At 32.0% G+C, this 19,280-nt stretch overlaps 2 protein-coding genes across 2 annotated transcripts; both read right to left on the bottom strand.

Annotated features, from left to right (window-relative positions):
• Positions 1 to 297: 297 nt before the first annotated feature.
• LOC130636986 (uncharacterized) lies at positions 298 to 4,141 on the bottom strand. The gene is made up of 7 exons (XM_057446841.1): positions 4,017 to 4,141; positions 3,708 to 3,790; positions 3,144 to 3,515; positions 2,411 to 2,533; positions 1,763 to 1,781; positions 1,348 to 1,474; positions 298 to 1,059 (listed from the first exon to the last, which is right to left on the bottom strand). Exons 1-7 carry the CDS (start codon positions 4,139 to 4,141, stop codon positions 991 to 993), a joined length of 918 nt encoding a protein of 305 aa, XP_057302824.1. The 3' UTR covers positions 298 to 990.
• Positions 4,142 to 5,233: 1,092 nt separating this feature from the next.
• Positions 5,234 to 18,906, bottom strand: LOC130636428 (uncharacterized). Its single transcript, XM_057446149.1, has 9 exons — positions 18,778 to 18,906; positions 11,260 to 11,625; positions 11,017 to 11,175; positions 8,997 to 9,119; positions 8,553 to 8,924; positions 7,820 to 7,942; positions 7,017 to 7,035; positions 6,599 to 6,725; positions 5,234 to 6,321 (listed from the first exon to the last, which is right to left on the bottom strand). Exons 1-9 carry the CDS (start codon positions 18,827 to 18,829, stop codon positions 6,253 to 6,255), a joined length of 1,410 nt encoding a protein of 469 aa, XP_057302132.1. The 5' UTR covers positions 18,830 to 18,906; the 3' UTR covers positions 5,234 to 6,252.
• Positions 18,907 to 19,280: the final 374 nt, after the last annotated feature.

Below are 19,280 nucleotides of genomic sequence, written 5' to 3'. Positions count from 1 at the left end.
TAGTTCATTATAAAAATCGAATTAATATACACGTGTTATAAACCTACTACACCAACTGAAAATAAACTATACAGATGTAAACAAATAACATGCATTTAAACCAGCAATACCTTATACTCTTTATTTCTATTTTGTAATAACCACAATCTGTACGTCCAAAATGGCTGCGCACAGCTTTATTCCAGGTTCCCCGCAAAGTAAATAATTTGTTGGCCGGTGAACCTTCTGGATTTTCCATGAAGTAACTAATTTTATATATTTTCTTTTCTTATATTGCTTGTTATTGAATGCACGGGATTGTTTTAAAAAGACTGGTAACGAATCTTCCACGACAAGTTAGCCATCAAACTGTACAGTGAAAATTAAATAAATTGTATGTACATTACAAGATTGTGCATTATATGAAAATAAAAATTATCATTCCAATTACCAAAAATTTAATAAAAATCAAAAAAATATATTAAAAATTAAAAAAACAAAAAAAATGGGCTTGACATGGGAACTGTGATTCTTTCACCTTTTCTTCAAATGTTTCTATCAAATATTTCACTTTTTGCTCTCAACCTTATCAGAGTTTTTTTTTACCAAATTTCCCCAATTTCTGAAAGTTTTCATAAATCTACACCCTTTCTGGCGTTAACACATAAGCAATGAAAATCCACAACTCGACTGGAAATAAAGGATACTTTAGAAAATGTACAAAAGGACAGCCTGCGCAGTCAAAACAGCTTACCTTAAGAAAGTGAAATACTGAACAAATTGAAGAGAGTTAATAACTATAACTTTTCTTATATATAACCTAATTATCTCCAGTCTAAATGTGCAAAAATCAAGTCATTTTGTTCCACACTGGTCTGCTTATCCACTTAAGTGCAAATTACGTGATTTCATGAAACGCCTCCGAAGCCACGTGACCAGCTTCAACTCCTCTCTGCATTTGCGTCTTCTGTAAAATACCGTCTCTATCATGTGATTCGTAAAAAACTAGCTTTATACAAACGCCTTGTTGGAAGGTTCGTACGAAGAACTATTTCTTGGCTTCATAGAGTAATCGTTACCCTAAAGAAAATAACTAAGCAGGTAAATGGATGATTAAATGAATGCTTAAAAATGATTAGATGAATGGATGGTTATTAAAATGAATAATGAAAAAAATAAACGAATGAATAAATAACCACGTAAAAAGTCTTTTTATATACCGAATTTAATTTGCTAGTTGCTAGACACTATAACTGTAAAGTTTTATTTCTTGGTTTCTCAATGAGTCAGAAAGGAATTAAAACGTCTCATTCCTCGATTGCAGGGGAGTGACGTATCAATGCCCTCAATGGTAAAAATAAAACTTACGTTTCCAACTACGTCGGGGTATCCAGACGTCGAATCACTTCGAGAGACTACTTTTTGTTTTTTCTCAACACCAGCGTAAAGACTGTGGCCTTGGTTAGGCGGGTAATCAACAGCTTCTTCAACATAACTACAAAAAATGAAAAAGGATAAAAGTAGGCAGACAATATGTATAGAAATATGAAAGCTCAAAACCGCCAAAAAATTAGGGGAATCTCCAGAACATTGTTTTGTATAAAGTGAATCCGGTTTGGTTTATTATAAACATTATGATACAAGCCAAAGAAAAAATGACCACAGTTCATGGAGAGATATATCGAGAGGTTTATTGAATTACAGAAATATGTCTATTCGCACTTTCCCTCGCTAGATAGTCTCAAACTTTTACTTTTAAGATTTAAATATAACAAAACCATACCTGGCTGGATAACGTTTGCCTAAAACAAAAATAATTCTGTGTGTTATCACTCAAACTTAGCCTGGGTTTTCCGTTGTTACACGCAATAATAGACGCAAAAGAAATCGCTTAGACTGTGCATTTGCAACAAGATACAAAATGAGACTATATAAATTTACAAATAAAAAAAAAATCGCAAAGCTTTCTCTAGGGCCGAAGTAGCTGACCATTTCATAATTTCTTATTCTTAACTTCGCTTAACTTTTTTCATCACAATGACTCAGTTTACACCATACTAGCATCACAGAGACTCAGTTTACATCTTACAAGCATCACATAGTCTCAGTTTACGCCTTACTGGCACCAGACACTCAGTTTACACCTTACTAGCATCACAAACACTTAGTTTACACCTTACTAGCATCGCAGACACTTGGTTTACACCTTACTGGCACCACAGACACTTGGTTTACACCTTACTGGCATCACATAGTCAAGTTTACACCTTACTAGCATCATATAATCTCAGTTTACACCTTACTGGCATCACAGAGACTCAGTTTACACCTTACTGGCACCACAGGCAGTCAGTTTACACCTTACTAGCATCACAGAGACTCACTTTACACCATACTAGCATCACACAGACTCAGTTTAGTTTAAACTTACTTGCATCAGAGCGTTTGCTACACCAAACGATGAAAACAATCACAAGAACCAATACAATTATCCCTCCCAACACAGCTCCAATAACAATACCAATCATGTTGTCGCCATCATCTGTCTTGCTAGCTAAAGGTGAAAAAAAATGTTAAATATAATGAATAAATTTAGTCAGCAATTCATTTAAAGGGAACTAGATGTATAAAATGATGTTTGAATTATATTGTAGAGTCTAGAAAGTAGGTTAACAAGTCTTTTTAAATTTTTAAAAAAGCTCTTTATATATATATGCATTGCTAAATTTTGAATGCCCACCCCTTAACAGGTCTAAAATTACTGATGACAGGAAATGTAAAAATTTGCTATTCCTCAAATGTGACATCATAATTTATGCAGCATAATCAAATCTGAAATTCTTTAAATGTAAATATCTTGAGAACGAAAAGAGCTTTTTTAAAAATTTAAAAAGGCTTGTTAACCAACTTTTTAGGCTATGTAATATACGTTTAACATCATTTTACACCTTGAGTTCCCTTTAGTGTGACTATAATTGATGTAATGCACAGGATGCATTGAAAACTAGAACAGTAGCAACAGGGAAGAATATATGAAAAATTGGTATAATTCCTTATTATTATCATTTTTCTTAACTTGTACTTTTTACTTCAAAAAAGGTGTAAATGTCATGAGAGGGAGTAAACTTTTCTAGCAAACAAAGACAAATACATATTTAACGTACCAGCATTTTTGGGACGAAAATCAGTATTTACATTGGTTTCTTCTCCTTTTCCCAATCGGTTGACTCCATACACTACTATACCATATTGACTTTTTATATCCAAGTCTCTTAAGGTATAATAAACATAGCCATCCCTCTTGTAGTAATATCGGTTTTGTTCCAGTGTACCAGGCAAACCTAAATCTTTAATAGTTTGATTTTGTATTCTTCCTATACTTTTGTCCCACCATACAAGCTCATAACGGAGAAGAAAACTTTCTCCTTGACTTGGATCACCGGTTTCATTGGATGGTATATGAAGCCATCTGACAGTAACAGACGAGTCAACAGAGCTCTCAACTTGTGCCAAATTCTTTACTTTAAATGGTTTAGCTATAAGAAATTTCGATATTATTAATGAAAAAATACTAATTATGCGTTTGTTTAAATCAAAGAAAAACTTACATATAACATTTAGCTGTCTTGTCACTTTTCATCCAGGGAATTATTTATTACGTTTTGTATGCCGAGTAACAAGTTGGAATCGTGAAGCGGAATCAGCGTCAGTTTATTTTAGCGACGCACACCCTCCTCGTCTCCAGGGATATTTTCCTTTTTGAATCTTTGAATGTTCAAATCGCCGACTTTGTCGTTTTTCCAACAAGCTCCTATACAACAAAGAGATTGAAATATATGTTAATACAATTTATTGTTTATATTGTTATGTATTGCATATATTGTTATTGACTAGGTGCAAGGCTAATTTCTTCTTTTTTCTCGTTCTTCTCTTTTTTTAATATTTTTTTCTTTTTCTCTCTCTCTTTTTCTCTCTTCTTTCTTTTTTCTATTCTTTTCACTCCATTTCCCTTTCTTTAGTCTCTTCTTCTAATATACTCTTGAATCCATTTATTTGCTTCTCTCATTTTTCTGATGTTGTTTGTTTCCTTAAACCATTCTTTTGCTATTTTGATTATGAGAAAAAACAAGAATGGGACAAGAATGGTCGTTGAGTTGAGCATTTTACGGCCAAAACATGACCAGATTTTGCGAACTGGTCATGAGTAATACATTCATTCATGCAACTAACAAAGACAGAATGGTTTGTTCAAACATAACTAAGAGTTATCCTGGTAACTACAAGCATTTAAAATGTTTGAAAAAAATGTTTTTTCTGTTTTGCGAAGAGCTTATAAAAGTACATAATTTTCTAATCACTTACAACTTAATACAGCTACGTACTTCCAGAAAGATTGTTTTGCGAATTAATCATTTTTTAGCATGTTGAAACACACACGTCATCCATAAAAAAACAAGGAAGTAAAGAGAGGGGAAGAGTTATACCCAGATAAATGATAGCTTTAGAATATAAGGATATGTCTGAGATAAAAAGAGCAAAAATCGCTGTGAACGAGCCGGGCATCAAAATTCCGAAAAGTCTTTTTTCAGTCGTCGAATCGGTTTTTCGGGACGAATTAGTTTTTCAAATTAAAAAATAAAAACAATCTTTTATCAAATGAGTTTTCAATTGCGTCGAATAATCGAAATGAGTTTCGGTTTACATCGGGGACGATGACCAGGTCGAAATTTGCAGATTACCTATCCTTCAATTAACTTGCTGTTCCTAACAACTACATGTGCACGTAAGGGCGCTTCGTAATGTTCGTCGGGCAGCATCTAGGGAAAACCTCAAGCCTCGACATTCGAGGGTTGGTAGATCTGGCCTGAGTTTTATCGGAGTTTAGAAAGGAATGCTGAATATGCGTGCTTTACGCACGCATATTCAACATTCTGAAAAAGTCTGTTAAAAGATGCATTGTGCAAGTACCATTATTAACAACAACAACAACAACGAACAACAATGTTATTTTTTAATTTATTTCTCCTCCATCTTGGGTGATTTATTTCCCATTTTTCGTCCTCTGACTATTTCTTTCTGTATTTTAATCCACCTCGTCATTACGGACTGATTCGACGACAGTTTAAAATGATGTATTAATCTTATGCTTTGCCTTAGTTAACTTACTCCAATGTTACCCCTTTCTTTCTCTACTTAACATTATACTTAAAGGACCCAATCTCATTTGCAAAACCTGCAACATAACAACACAAGATTTTTCTAATAAAGGATTATGATTTGATTAGTTCATTATAAAAATCGAATTAATATACACGTGTTATAAACCTACTACACCAACTGAAAATAAACTATACAGATGTAAACAAATAACATGCATTCAAACCAGCAATACCTTATACTCTTTATTTCTATTTTGTAATAACCACACTCTGTACGTCCAAAATGGCTGCGCACAGCTTTATTCCAGGTTCCCCGCAAAGTAAATAATTTGTTGGCCGGTGAACCTTCTGGATTTTCCATGAAGTAACTAATTTTATATATTTTCTTTTCTTATATTGCTTGTTATTGAATGCACGGGATTGTTTTAAAAAGACTGGTAACGAATCTTCCACGACAAGTTAGCCATCAAACTGTACAGTGAAAATTAAATAAATTGTATGTACATTACAAGATTGTGCATTATATGAAAATAAAAATTATCATTCCAATTACCAAAAATTTAATAAAAATCAAAAAAATATATTAAAAATTAAAAAAACAAAAAAAATGGGCTTGACATGGGAACTGTGATTCTTTCACCTTTTCTTTAAATGTTTCTATCAAATATTTCACTTTTTGCTCTCAACCTTATCAGAGTTTTTTTTTTACCAAAGTTCCCCAATTTCTGAAAGTTTTCATAAATTTACACCCTTTCTGGCGTTAACACATAAGCAATGAAAATCCACAACTCGACTGGAAATAAAGGAGACTTTAGAAAATGTACAAAAGGACAGCCTGCGCAGTCAAAACAGCTTACCTTAAGAAAGTGAAATACTGAACAAATTGAAGAGAGTTAATAACTATAACTTTTCTTATATATAACCTAATTATCTCCAGTCTAAATGTGCAAAAATCAAGTCATTTTGTTCCACACTGGTCTGCTTATCCACTAAAGTGCAAATTACGTGATTTCATGAAACGCCTCCGAAGCCACGTGACCAGCTTCAACTCCTCTCTGCAAATGCGTCTTCTGTAAATTACCGTCTCTATCATGTGATTCGTAAAAAACTAGCTTTATACAAACGCCTTGTTGGAAGGTTCGTACGAAGAACTATTTCTTGGCTTCATGGAGTAATCGTTACCCTAAAGAAAAAAACTAAGCAGGTAAATGGATGATTAAATGAATGATTAGATGAATGGATGGTTGTTAAAATGAATAATGAAAAAAATAAACGAATGAATAAATAACCACGTAAAAAGTCTTTTTATATACCCAATTTAATTTGCTAGTTTCTAGACACTATAACTGTAAAGTTTTATTTCTTAATTTCCCAACGAGTCAGAAAGGAATAAAACGTCTCATTCCTCGATTGCAGGGGAGTGATGTATCAATGCCCTCAATGGTAAAAATAAAACTTACGTTTCCAACTACGTCGGGGTATCCAGAAGTCGAATCACTTCGAGAGACTACTTTTTGTTTTTTTTCAACACCAGCGTAAAGACTGTGGCCTTGGTTAGGCGGGTAATCAACAGCCTCTTCAACATAACTACAAAAAATGAAAAAGGATAAAAGTAGGTAGACAATATGTATAGAAATATGAAAGCTCAAAACCGCCAAAAAATTAGGGGAATCTCCAGAACATTGTTTTGTATAAAGTGAATCCGGTTTGGTTTAACATAAACATTATGATACAAGCCAAAGAAAAAATGACCAGTTCATGGAGAGACATATCGAAAGGTTTATTGAATTACAGAAATATGCCGATTCGCACTTTCCCTCGCTCAAGATAGTCTCATCAAACTTTTACTTTCAAGAATTAAATATAACAAAATCATACCTGGCTGGATAACGTTTGCCTAAAACAAAAATAATTCTGTGTGTTATCATTCAAACTTAGCCTGGGTTTTCCGTTGTTACACGCAATAATAGACACAACAGAAATCGCTTAGACTGTGCATTTGCAACAAGATACAAAATGAGACCATATAAATTTACAAATAAAAAAATCGCAAAACTTTCTCTATGGCCGAAGTAGCTGACCATTTTATAATTTCTTATTCTTAATTTATCTTAACTTGTTTTCATCACAGTGACTCAGTTTACACCTTACTAGCATCGCAGAGACTTTGTGTACACCTTACTAGAATTACAGAGGCTCAGTTTAAATCATACTAGCATCACAGAGACTCAGTTTAAACCATACTAGCATCACAGAGACTCAGTTTAAATCTTACTAGCATCACAGAGACTCAGTTTAAATCATACTAGCATCACAGAGACTCAGTTTACATCTTACAAGCATCGTAGAGACTCGGTGTACACCTTACTAGCATCGCAGAGACTAAGTGTACACCTTACTAGCATCACAGACACTCAGTTTACACCTTACTAGCATCACAAACATACAGTTTACACCTTACTGGCACCAAAGGTACTTGGTTTACACCCTACTGGCATCACATAGTCAAGTTTACACCTTACTAGCATCATATAATCTCAGTTTACACCTTACTGGCATCACAGAGACTCAATTTACACCTTACTGGCGCCACAGGCACTCAGTTTACACCTTACTAGCATCACAGAGACTCACTTTACACCATACTAGCATAACACAGACTCAGTTTAGTTTAAACTTACTTGCATCAGAGCGTTTGCTACACCAAACGATAAAAACAATCACAAGAACCAATACAATTATCCCTCCCAACACAGCTCCAATAACAATACCAATCATGTTGTCGCCATCATCTGTCTTGCTAGCTAAAGGTAAAAAAAAATGTTAAATATAATGAATAAATTTAGTCAGCAATTCATTTAAAAGGAACTAGATGTATAAAATGATGTTTGAATTATATTGTAGAGTCTAGAAAGTAGGTTAACAAGTCTTTTTAAATTTTTAAAAAAGCTCTTTATATATATATGCATTGCTAAATTTTGAATGCCCACCCCTTAACAGGTCTAAAATTACTGATGACAGAAAATGTAAAAATTTGCTATTCCTCAAATGTGACATCATAATTTATGCAGCATAATCAAATCTGAAATTCTTTAAATGTAAATATCTTGAGAACGAAAAGAGCTTTTTTAAAAATTTAAAAAGACTTGTTAACCAACTTTTTAGGCTATGTAATATACGTTTAACATCATTTTACACCTTGAGTTCCCTTTAGTGTGACTATAATTGATGTAATGCACAGGATGCATTGAAAACTAGAACAGTAGCAACAGGGAAGAATATATGAAAAATTGGTATAATTCCTTATTATTATCATTTTTCTTAACTTGTACTTTTTACTTCAAAAAAGGTGTAAATGTCATGAGAGGGAGTAAACTTTTCTAGCAAACAAAGACAAATACATATTTAACGTACCAGCATTTTTGGGACGAAAATCAGTATTTACATTGGTTTCTTCTCCTTTTCCCAATCGGTTGACTCCATACACTACTATACCATATTGACTTTTTATATCCAAGTCTCTTAAGGTATAATAAACATAGCCATCCCTCTTGTAGTAATATCGGTTTTGTTCCAGTGTACCAGGCAAACCTAAATCTTTAATAGTTTGATTTTGTATTCTTCCTATACTTTTGTCCCACCATACAAGCTCATAACGGAGAAGAAAACTTTCTCCTTGACTTGGATCACCGGTTTCATTGGATGGTATATGAAGCCATCTGACAGTAACAGACGAGTCAACAGAGCTCTCAACTTGTGCCAAATTCTTTACTTTAAATGGTTTAGCTATAAGAAATTTCGATATTATTAATGAAAAAATACTAATTATGCGTTTGTTTAAATCAAAGAAAAACTTACATATAACATTTAGCTGTCTTGTGTCGTTTACAGGACCTGTGCGCTCTCCAGTGGCAATACATAAAACTTCTTTCGATAATTTTGTCACAAGAAATGTCTTTTGTGTAATATTGCTAGTTCGACCTATGGGAAAGAAACATAAAAATTGAGCGACTGTGCTTACAAAGGTTCCCTAACTCAATAAGTCCTTTATAAACACGATAGGATGACTATTAACTTGATACAATTTTTGAATTTTGTGATGAAAGTTTTAGATTTAATATTTTCTGGAAAGTGGCTAGCTAGCTAGCTAGCTAGCTAGCTCGATAGTTTTTTTTTCCATAGTTTGTTTTTTTAAGGGAAATTTGAATTTAGACCAGACTATAACGTGGGCAAAAATATGTTAAGTTTTCGTAAAACTATTTTTAAAATTACACAGAAAATAGTCTGTTTATTTTTTAGGCCACATTAATTAATTATTAAAAATACATAACTAAGTTTTTGCTTAAAGCGATTCTGGAATTCAAAATAAACATGCCATAGAGAATAAGTTTTAAAATAAGACAGATATTTTAGCAATTGTTTTATTCTAAATTGTAACCTTTGTTGTTGTTTTTTGGCCACTATCACAATTCTCAGTTTTGACGTGGCCTTGGCAATTTGCCAAAATTACTGAAAACATCAATGATGTGACAAATGTATGGTATACAGTTTAAAGTTTTTTTTGACTCTACTTTTGTGTTTAAAAATGATATAATTCAGTAAATAATTAATTTCACAGGAATTAGTTCTCATGGAGAATAATTTTATAATAAAAGAAGATGTCATAAAAAAAAATTTAAATTAAGAACCTTGGTAATCACAAAACGTCCATTAACATTAATCTCTTTAATAATAGCCGTATTTTGTCTGTGTGTCCGCGAAAGCCGCGTCCCGTAACGGAAACACGAAATTTTTAAAATGCGCACCAATACCAAAATGCGATATATTTTTGTCCACTTTGTTGCGACGGGTAAATATAAGGGACGGCGACCTAGCGAATTTTCCGCGGGTGTTGTCCGTCTGGCGGACCACTCACTGAGTTAGAAAATGATGTTACGGAAACACAAATATCAAATGCCATATATTTTTATCCACTTTGTTGCGACTGGTAAATATAAAGGACGGGCGAACCCGTGGATTTTTCCACGGGCAACGACTAGTCTATTTAATAATAGCCATATTCCATCTGTCTGTTTGTGCTTGAGAAAAAAAAGTTGTGTTACAGAAACACGAAATGCAATAAATAAAGGACAGATGAACCTGTGGATTTTTCCACGTGCTACCGACTAGTCTTTTGAAAGAATTGATGGAGTAGAAGTTAAACTATTGTAATGTGAATAATCATGAATATTTTTGAAAAATGTGCGATATATTAATTTCTTAATCAATATTATCTAGCATTATTGTTTTTTATTCAATCATGTTTTAAATGCCAAGAAATTCTTAGTAATCGTTTAGTTAATTTTTCAACAATCATTTTAGTTTTAGTTGTCGCATCAAGGATCCACATGTCGAATTTGTAAGAATTGCAATGGTCAAAGCAAAAAGTATGATTGTTATAAAAGTGTGTGCAATGTCAAAATGGTAATAAGCAACCAAATCCCCAGGGTCATTTTTTATTTTTGATGTCTCCAGCAAAAAATACAAAAAAATGTCCCTGGGAAGCTCTTCCCCGAGACATACTTTATTTTTATTTTTTGTTAATAAGAAACACAATAAGAGATCAAAAAACAACTCCTTTATAATACTAAACAATAAGATCAACAAACCATGTTATATCAACACTTACATTTAGCCCAAAAACATGCATTTTTTTCATGAATGAATTAAAGGAAAATTCTTTACGAAATGTCACATAAATATGGTGAATATTTAGAAAGGGTTTATCTAAAAAAACTGAAACTAGATATTCTTTTACCCTTTTTCAATAAAGCAAATGCTTTTTGGTATACATCCATCATCAATGCTGATAACAGCACTATAAAACAATTATTCTTACCAGAACGAGGTAATCGATCTATTTCATTTCCACTTGTTGACATCAGATAGCAAATCAACCTTGGCACAGGATTACCAGATGTAACCACATTTATTGTGATTGCTTTTTCGGCTTCCACAGATGTAGGATTCACAGAAAAAGTTTTAAATTCTGGCCGTTCTAAATGATAATTTTTTTTAGATAATCCAGGCTGATTTGGTGTTTTTTTTAATGATATTATACTTCAAATCTTATAACACTTACTTAATACTTTGAGTGTGTATCTTTTACTTTGTTTGCTTAATGGAGTATTTAGGGTACATTGGTAAGCATATTCATCAGATTTTTGTACACTTCTTAATCTAAAAGCAACATATCCTGGATCCTCATTTCTTGTGAAAACATCCACCCTTGAGCTCATTGCATCATTAGTTCTTCCCAGTGGATTTGTGTGTCCTACTTTTTGCACAACAGTTTGTAAGTCTGTGCCTTTAAAATAACCACATTGGACTGCAACATTGGAAGGAGTGTCTCCACTGCCTAAATTATATTTCCATTCAAAAAGTACACTTCCAGTTTCATTAGCCCATTTGTTTTGATTATTACTGGGCTCTATCCAGTCACCACAGTCTAAAATAAAAAAAAAGCAATGAATATAAAATAAAAAAATACACCTATTTAACTAAGATTCAGTTCACTTGAGAAAACGAAGTATAAACATCGCGCTATAGCTATCAAATTATTTACCAACTTTTTTGAACAATTAAACAAACATGGAATACGATTTAATATCAAAAAAGTCTGTTGAAGAGTTGAAGAACTACTTGAGAGTCAGAAATTTAAGGATAAGTAAAAGAAAGGAAGAACTAATTGCTTGAGTGTTTTCAGCAGCTGAGAACTTCGTCCAGCCTGTGAAAACTGCTCAAGAAGTAGATAGTAATTTAAAAGAAGAATATTAGAAGAAGCTGAAAATAAACGATAGAACACTTCCAGATCCTTTTAAAATACCTTGCGGTTGGATGGATGAGCAAGAAGGGATAAAGTTTTGGTCTATAGTGCTGTATCCTGACATCTTTAGCTACCTTTTGTTTTATCCATCAGAACTAGGTAGTTCAGATTTAAATGACTACAAAAACTCAGAGGAATATAGCTATTATAAGTCTGGATGTCTTCAACCTCTCGCCTATCATGACTTAACGGGAAGTACTTTTTGCATTTTTAAAGGTACATGCAGAAAGTCGCAAGCGTTTAACGATCCTTTCCAAAAACTATGGTTAATTCTGGAAAAAAGTGGTAAAATAATGTCGTGCCATTGTACATGTATGGCTGGAATGAGCCAGACATGTAATGATGTTGCGGCTGCTCTATATCACATTGAATCTGCTGTCAGAATTGGTCTTACATATATAGCTTGTACAGGCACTGCTAACGAGTAGCTTCCTAACAGAAAGCAAGTAGCTCCAACTAAAATTAAAGACTTGAATTTTAGCAGAGATAGCTTTTCAGAAAGGGGGGAGAGAAAGCGCTCTTTAGTATCGACACCTAAAAAGAACTTTGATCCTCTTCAACATTGTGGTGAGAAATTACTCTCTCTTAACGAAATAGCAGACGAATTAAAAGAAATTATTCCTGATAGTATTTTATTAACTGCTGTACCAAAACCAGAATTTGACTTTGTTAGAGTGTTTAAGTATTTCTCATTTAACTCAACCATCAGATGTATACAGTATAAGTGACATACTTGCAATGTGAAAAACAAAAACTGAATTTAAATGCAATCTAATGATATTGAAATATAACTAATGATATTGAAAAATTAACCCAAGGACAAAGTAAGAACACTGGTTAGTATAATTTTAGAAAGCTCTACCTCAAAAGGCCATGAAGTTTTAACAAAAATGAAAAAACTTAAATCAGGAGGTGGAGGATTTGTTAACAACTGGGCATTAAACCAGAAAGTTTCAGGCATGTCATTTATTAGCCCTAATATACCAGCACTAAAATATGGACGTACAATAGAAATAAATGCTTTTAATGCATTTAAAGACAACTTCTTACAAGGGCATTAAAATGTGAAGGTTTTAGAGTGTGGCTTGCATTTATATAAAAACATTGGTGCAAGTGCAAACAAAATAATAACATGTGATTGTTGTCTGCCAGCATGTTTAGAAGTAAAATGTCCTTTTTTGATTAATTACACGACTCCAAATGATTTAAACGTAAAACTACCCTACTTGACGCACACAGAAGAAAAAACAGTATTGAACAAAAACCACAAATATCACACACACAGTGTTATGCAAATGGGAGTAACTGGCTTTTCCCAATGTCATTTTGGTTTGGACAACCCATGGGATGGTGCTTGACATTATAAACTTTGAGCCTGAAGTTTGGAATTCTACGAAAAAAACTATTATAGAATATTACGACACATTTTATTTAAATCCATATTTTCAGAATGATTTATTTTATCGAAAATTATTTGTGTACATATATTTGTCTGTTTAGAAATAAAAGTTTGAACTCGTCTAATAGAGCGCAGGCCCTAATTGGGTCTGCGTAAAAATGAGCATTAAATACTCGGCCCCTCCTGGAAATAGACATATTATATCCCTCGATATTTGTGAGGCTATCCATGTAAAATATGCACATCTATCTCTCAATCTATATTTATCTTCTTTGATTTCAACGTGCTTTACAAATGCATTTCAAACAATTTTTTTAAATGCCATCTGTAGCCTGATGTTTCTGTGTTAAAATGACCATGTGTCTTCTAATCAAAATATTCCCTTAAGAAAAGTATTTGGCATAGGCTACCTCTCATTTAGGCCATAAGTACATACAGTATTTTTTTTATATTTCTTCAAACACTCTGTGAGGTATTCTGATTAATTTTATGTGGTCTCGACTTTCCAACACTTAATTTTAACATTAACTTTAACATTTTAAGTAGGTAGGCAAGCCCGAAATAAAACAATGAGTGCGCTTGTAAACAAATGGAGATATGAATAGATAACAATAATTAAAAAAACAGAATAACTCAGACAACTTTTTTTGGTAAAAATATTTACGAAACATAGCAAAAAGTTGTTCACAATTTTTTTGATAAAGTCTCAAAAACATCGCCTAAAAAATTGTTCTGTAATTTACCAAACTTTAATGTTAAAATAATATTTACCTCAAAGGAAAGTATATTAACATTAGTGAAGCCATTACAATACACTGAAACTTTGAGGCCAAATAACTTGGAAACGAGGTGGTGACATCAATCATTTTTCACCGAGTGGGTAACTAAGGACCACCTAGGACCAATTTGGGTAATTTTCCCAAACCTGGGTCCCCAAATCTGTTTCGGAATGGACGGGTTAAAAACGTCATCAAAAAACCCTTCAAACTCTAACATCTCTGCAACCATTTGTAAAAAATACATAATCCTATAAATTTCTTTGTACGGGAGACTTTGATGACATCAGCAAAATTTTTAATACCCTATATCTTCTTAGGCATTCGACCAAAAGCACACGATTCTATACATTATTTTGACCAGTTTTGACCTCTACTTATTACAGGCAACGAATGAACTAATTTTCACCAAATGTTTTTTGTATCTGTACTACTGACGTCTTCACAAAAAAATCTAAAACAACCTATTTTTCCATTGTTCTTTTGCCTAAGTGGATTTTTCCACAGGCTTTATCGACTAGTTGTAAATAATGGCAAAAAAAAATACATATTTTGAACTACAATATCATATGGTTGCTTTAAAAAAGGAATGCTGCATTAAAAGGGATTCAAACAACTATGAGCAAATACACTTTCTCTCAATGATGGTTCACCAGCAATGTTTTTTTTTTCATATAACATTAAATAATAAACAATCTATGAGAAGGTTTATGCCAAAAGCAAATATGTATATATATGCACTTTATATATTTATAAGAAAGTTAAGTTACATGTTTAATGACTACAATTTTACACCCCCTCTCATTTTTAAACTGGTTATCGAATCAAAAACACTCGCTAGGTTAAACTAAAGATTTAACACCCAGAAGATATATTAGGTATGTTAGGTTACCTATCACTTAGCGAAACTAAAGAAAAGATCACGCGCTAAAATTTTTACCATTATCTATCATATTAGAAAGAGGCCCAGGGGGATAGTTCTCTCACAAAATCCAGCAGAAAAGGAGTAAGATTCTCCTGATGGTTTTGGTTTTGTGGAGCTGTGTCCATGGCAGGCATTTTTAAAGCTTGACTCCAACTACTTCTGTTATATACATACCATTTCACCATTCCATACCATTGAAGACATTGTCGATAGTGAGAAAATGTATTTGAGCCAGATCTTTGTTCAATTTAAAGTGTTATAGTTAACAATTACCACACATATCCTTAAGCAACAAGGATAAAAGTGAATAAAAGAAAAAACTTTGTCCAACAAAAGAAAATACAAATAATAGGAAAAAAAATTGCAAGAATAAACTTTGACAAATCAACCTATTATAACATAAATTTATTTGGAAAAAAATTACACTACTGGGGCTATTAAAATAATTTGAAGGATCTGCAATTTTGACAAAAAATCTTTAAAAGATAAATTATTTCTTTTTTTCTATGTTTAGTCCACATTTAATTTTAAGCTGCTGATTGACGACGGTTGCCATTTTGCAACATCTTACAGGAACACAAAGGTGTAAACACAACTGTGTGTTTAATAAAGGTACCAACTCAGCTTTTTACAAATGTATTGTCACTGTGCTTAGCTATAAATTTACAGAAAACAAATATTTCAGATTCACTCTTGCAAGTTTTAAACAATGGCGTATAGAAGATTATGCAGAGTTTCCACTGAAGAAAAAGCTTATTTCATGTTAAAGAGAACCAACTAGTTGATGACATTTTTGAAAAAGAAATGCTGTGATGTTGTTTGTTTGCTGAGAATATGGAAGAAAATGGGAATTATATTTAAATTAAAGTAGTTGTTATCCCAATATATAATAGCATTTTTGCCCATCGTACATCATTTTTTCATGGTTTCCTTAGCACAAAACAAATTTTGGTGATCCTATACAAAAAATGGTTATAGGACAATGTCTTTTGCTTTTTTCAAAACTGTTGTTAAATGAAGTAGAAATAGTGTTCCAGATGAAGTATTTAAGGTTATTGTAAGGAAAAAATATGGATGAGTAGTCTCAGAAAAACCCTTATAATTTATCAATACTTTTATATTTTTTCTTATTTTTAGTTGTTTCTGAATGCTTGATGAAAGACGTATTCGATGGTGTTATTTTTGTGAGATGTTGATTTTCCAAAAAGAAAATTATAATGAAACAACACATCATTTTTTTTTTTAACCATACGTTTTAAAATGGCTTTTTTTCAAAGGCATGGTCACAGACTTCTCGTTTTTGCACAATTACATTCAGCATAAATTAAATTCAAAAAGGTTCTTATTTTTTCTTCTTAAACATTGTTATGAAATTATTTGTAATTATATATAATTATTCAAAAAAATGCACATTTTTTTTCTTTCTGATTTCATAATTCGCTTATAACTAATTTATACAAAAAAAAATCTAGAAACCTGTTGTGCATAATTTATTCAACTTTTTAATACCGAAAATTTGAATGAGCCAATAGGAAGCTTTCAAAAAAAGAGACCACAAACTTGATACTAACAAGACATTCTTTTTTAAAGATTTTCTTAGGTGTTAAGAAAATATGTGAACTGAGTATACAGAAAGATGATGGAAGTGTGAACTTTTTCTTTATGCTGAATATGCGTGCACGCATTTAGAACTATTAATAGGCAGAAGTCTCCAACAGATTTCCAATAGTATAGCACATAGCCGTAAAAATACACAGATCTTCACATGTCGACTTGTTAGATAATTTTGTTTGTTATTTTTTAAAAAGATTATTATGTTATTGCTAGGACAATTATCTACATTAGCTGGCTTTGAATTTTTCGAGATCTCAGATTTCATGCATACTCGTATAACTTTTTTTCGATGATTTTTTATACGACAACATTTATATATATCAATGGTGAAATTAAACTATCTAAAAAATATATTTAATGCAATTTTTGTACAGGAGTTCCAATCATGCATAATGTTTACAAAAAATATGCTCAACTCATTTTGCACATATTTTCTCCAAGGTGTGAAGAATATAACAGGCCATTTCATTAGATTTTAGGTAGGCATGCAATGAATCGCATGCCTCAATAATTCTGTGCATGCGTGCGATCCTAAAAAATTAAATTTTTAAGAAGCAAAAGTAAGAACAAAATTCCTTTATCCTCTTACACAGAACAGGGGCCATTGTTTTTAGGAACAAGCTAGTGCCTAGGACGAAATTGATAAATGCTGTTACAATTAAGTTTGAATGATATTCTTCTTTCCTTTCTTTTTTTATATTTACTACTTTCAAAAAACAGGTGGCCTCAAAAAATGTATAAAAAAATTAAAAAATACAATTAATAATTCACACGAAACTTTGTCCTCCCCACTACTACCACTAATTTTATTATGCACACTATGATTGGTAACATGAAAATGGATAATAAAATACATCATTGTTACAGACGATCTGTAATAATTCATTATTTTGTTTCTTTTTTTTATGGCAAGAAAACTTTTGGTACAGAAGATGTAAAAATAAATTTAGATCGATTATTATTAATGGCATCTCTTGCTTTCTTGTTATAAATTTTTTTTTTTTCATTTTAACTTCGCTAGGTCTCTAAATTAAAAAAATTAGCAAATTTATAAAAATATGCACTTTAACTACACAGTTTTCTATGTAAATAAAAAATGTAAGGGTTGCAAAGCCTTCTAAAATCGTTTTGACTTTATATTTTGCTTTTTTCGTGGTTTCGATAGTTTTAGAAACCTATTGCAGACATAAAGAAAATAAAGTTTGCATGTGCGATTAGTTGCATGCCTAAACAAATCTGCGCGTGTGTGGAGGCGTGCGCGTGCGATCGCATGCCTCTCATAAAATTGTCTGATATAACACTTTTGAAAAGACTTTTTCCAGAAAAAAAGAATGTTCCACATATTTTTATGAAAAATAAAATGTCTTTTGAAACCTAAAAAAAACTAAAAAAGAATTGTTTCCTAACAAATATAAACCTTGAATACATTTTTTTGAAGCAAATTTATCTTGCAAGTTCTTACATTGTATGTTTTGCAACTGCATTTGCATGAAAAAAATAATATTTCCTTGATGTTTCATTAATCCAAATGCAACTTGGCATGTTCCAAAAATTTTTTATGTCAAGTTCACATTATTTCATGAAATAATAAGGTGAGTTTGAGATAACATAAATTAAACACGTTTCCACTGTGGACTAACATGGAGTAAGAAATTATGCTCAAAAATTAATGTTATTTGATGTTAGTCACCAGGGGAAAATAAGCTTTAACAAAGCCAAACATTTTTTCATAGGCCACTACAGGCAAAAATTCACCACATGACTTAAGCTATCGTTTAAATAAGAAATTTTCTTTGCAATTTTTTTTCAAAAATCTTTTTTAAAAAAAACAAAAAATATTGGTCATAATGTTACACCAATTTCCTCAACCTGTACTTATTTCTACTTTATCTTTTCCTTAAAGTTTATTTTCAACACGTCCATTTTGACATTGCTCATTCATGCTCTGCAAACGACCATTTGTCAAGACTTTTACTTAACTATTACTAACTTAACCCTGCAGTATACAGTCTTAACATAGGAAGTCATTCTGTATTAAAAAACATATAAACGAAACTTACCAATTTTATAAACAAACCCAAGAATTAATAAGAAAAATAAGTGTCGATACATCTTCAGTTTAGGTATAACTTTTACTATTAAAACGTTTGATTCAATCTAAAAAATAAAATATTTATATTTAAAAATCAATAAAATGTTATGCCTTTCACGGCTTAAAATATTTAAAAAAAATGAATACAAGCCACAATAAATTTATTAAAACATTCAAATGACTATGATTCAATCGCCCTTTCTCGTTTCTCATTTACTAAAAATACTCCGCCATTTTTCGTAATGTTATAAATATGCACTGCAAGATTTCCTCTGTTATAAACAATAGGACTTTTTGTTTGGTTTGATCGTTTGAACAGCCATTTACCAAATGCATGGTTTTTATATGCCACTTTTAATCTAACCAAAATACTTTTATTCTGAGCAATATTTTAGCACATATATAAAAACCGGATCCAATTAGTTGTCGGCGGCAGGTCAGCGTATACATTTATTACAATGCTCTTAAGAA

Source organism: Hydractinia symbiolongicarpus, chromosome 3 (genome assembly GCF_029227915.1).
Source record: "Hydractinia symbiolongicarpus strain clone_291-10 chromosome 3, HSymV2.1, whole genome shotgun sequence".
Classification (NCBI taxonomy): Eukaryota; Metazoa; Cnidaria; class Hydrozoa; order Anthoathecata; family Hydractiniidae; genus Hydractinia; species Hydractinia symbiolongicarpus.
The sequence above is the reverse complement of the archived record's forward strand: the minus strand, read 5'-3'. Positions and strand labels throughout refer to the sequence as shown.

Excerpts from the sequence above, each read along its gene's own strand:
- LOC130636986 (XM_057446841.1), bottom strand. The coding sequence starts at position 4,141 with ATGCTCAACTCAACGACCATTCTTGTCCCATTCTTGTTTTTTCTCATA. Across the intron at positions 3,516-3,707 it reads TCCCTGGAGACGAGGAGGGT|CTAAACCATTTAAAGTAAAG; the intron begins GTGCGTCGCTAA and ends AATTTCTTATAG. Across the intron at positions 1,060-1,347 it reads ACCCCGACGTAGTTGGAAAC|GGTAACGATTACTCTATGAA; the intron begins GTAAGTTTTATT and ends TATTTTCTTTAG.
- LOC130636428 (XM_057446149.1), bottom strand. The coding sequence starts at position 18,829 with ATGTATCGACACTTATTTTTCTTATTAATTCTTGGGTTTGTTTATAAA. Across the intron at positions 9,120-11,016 it reads AGATCGATTACCTCGTTCTG|GTCGAACTAGCAATATTACA; the intron begins GTAAGAATAATT and ends TCTTTCCCATAG. Across the intron at positions 7,943-8,552 it reads TTTTCGTCCCAAAAATGCTG|CTAGCAAGACAGATGATGGC; the intron begins GTACGTTAAATA and ends TTTTACCTTTAG.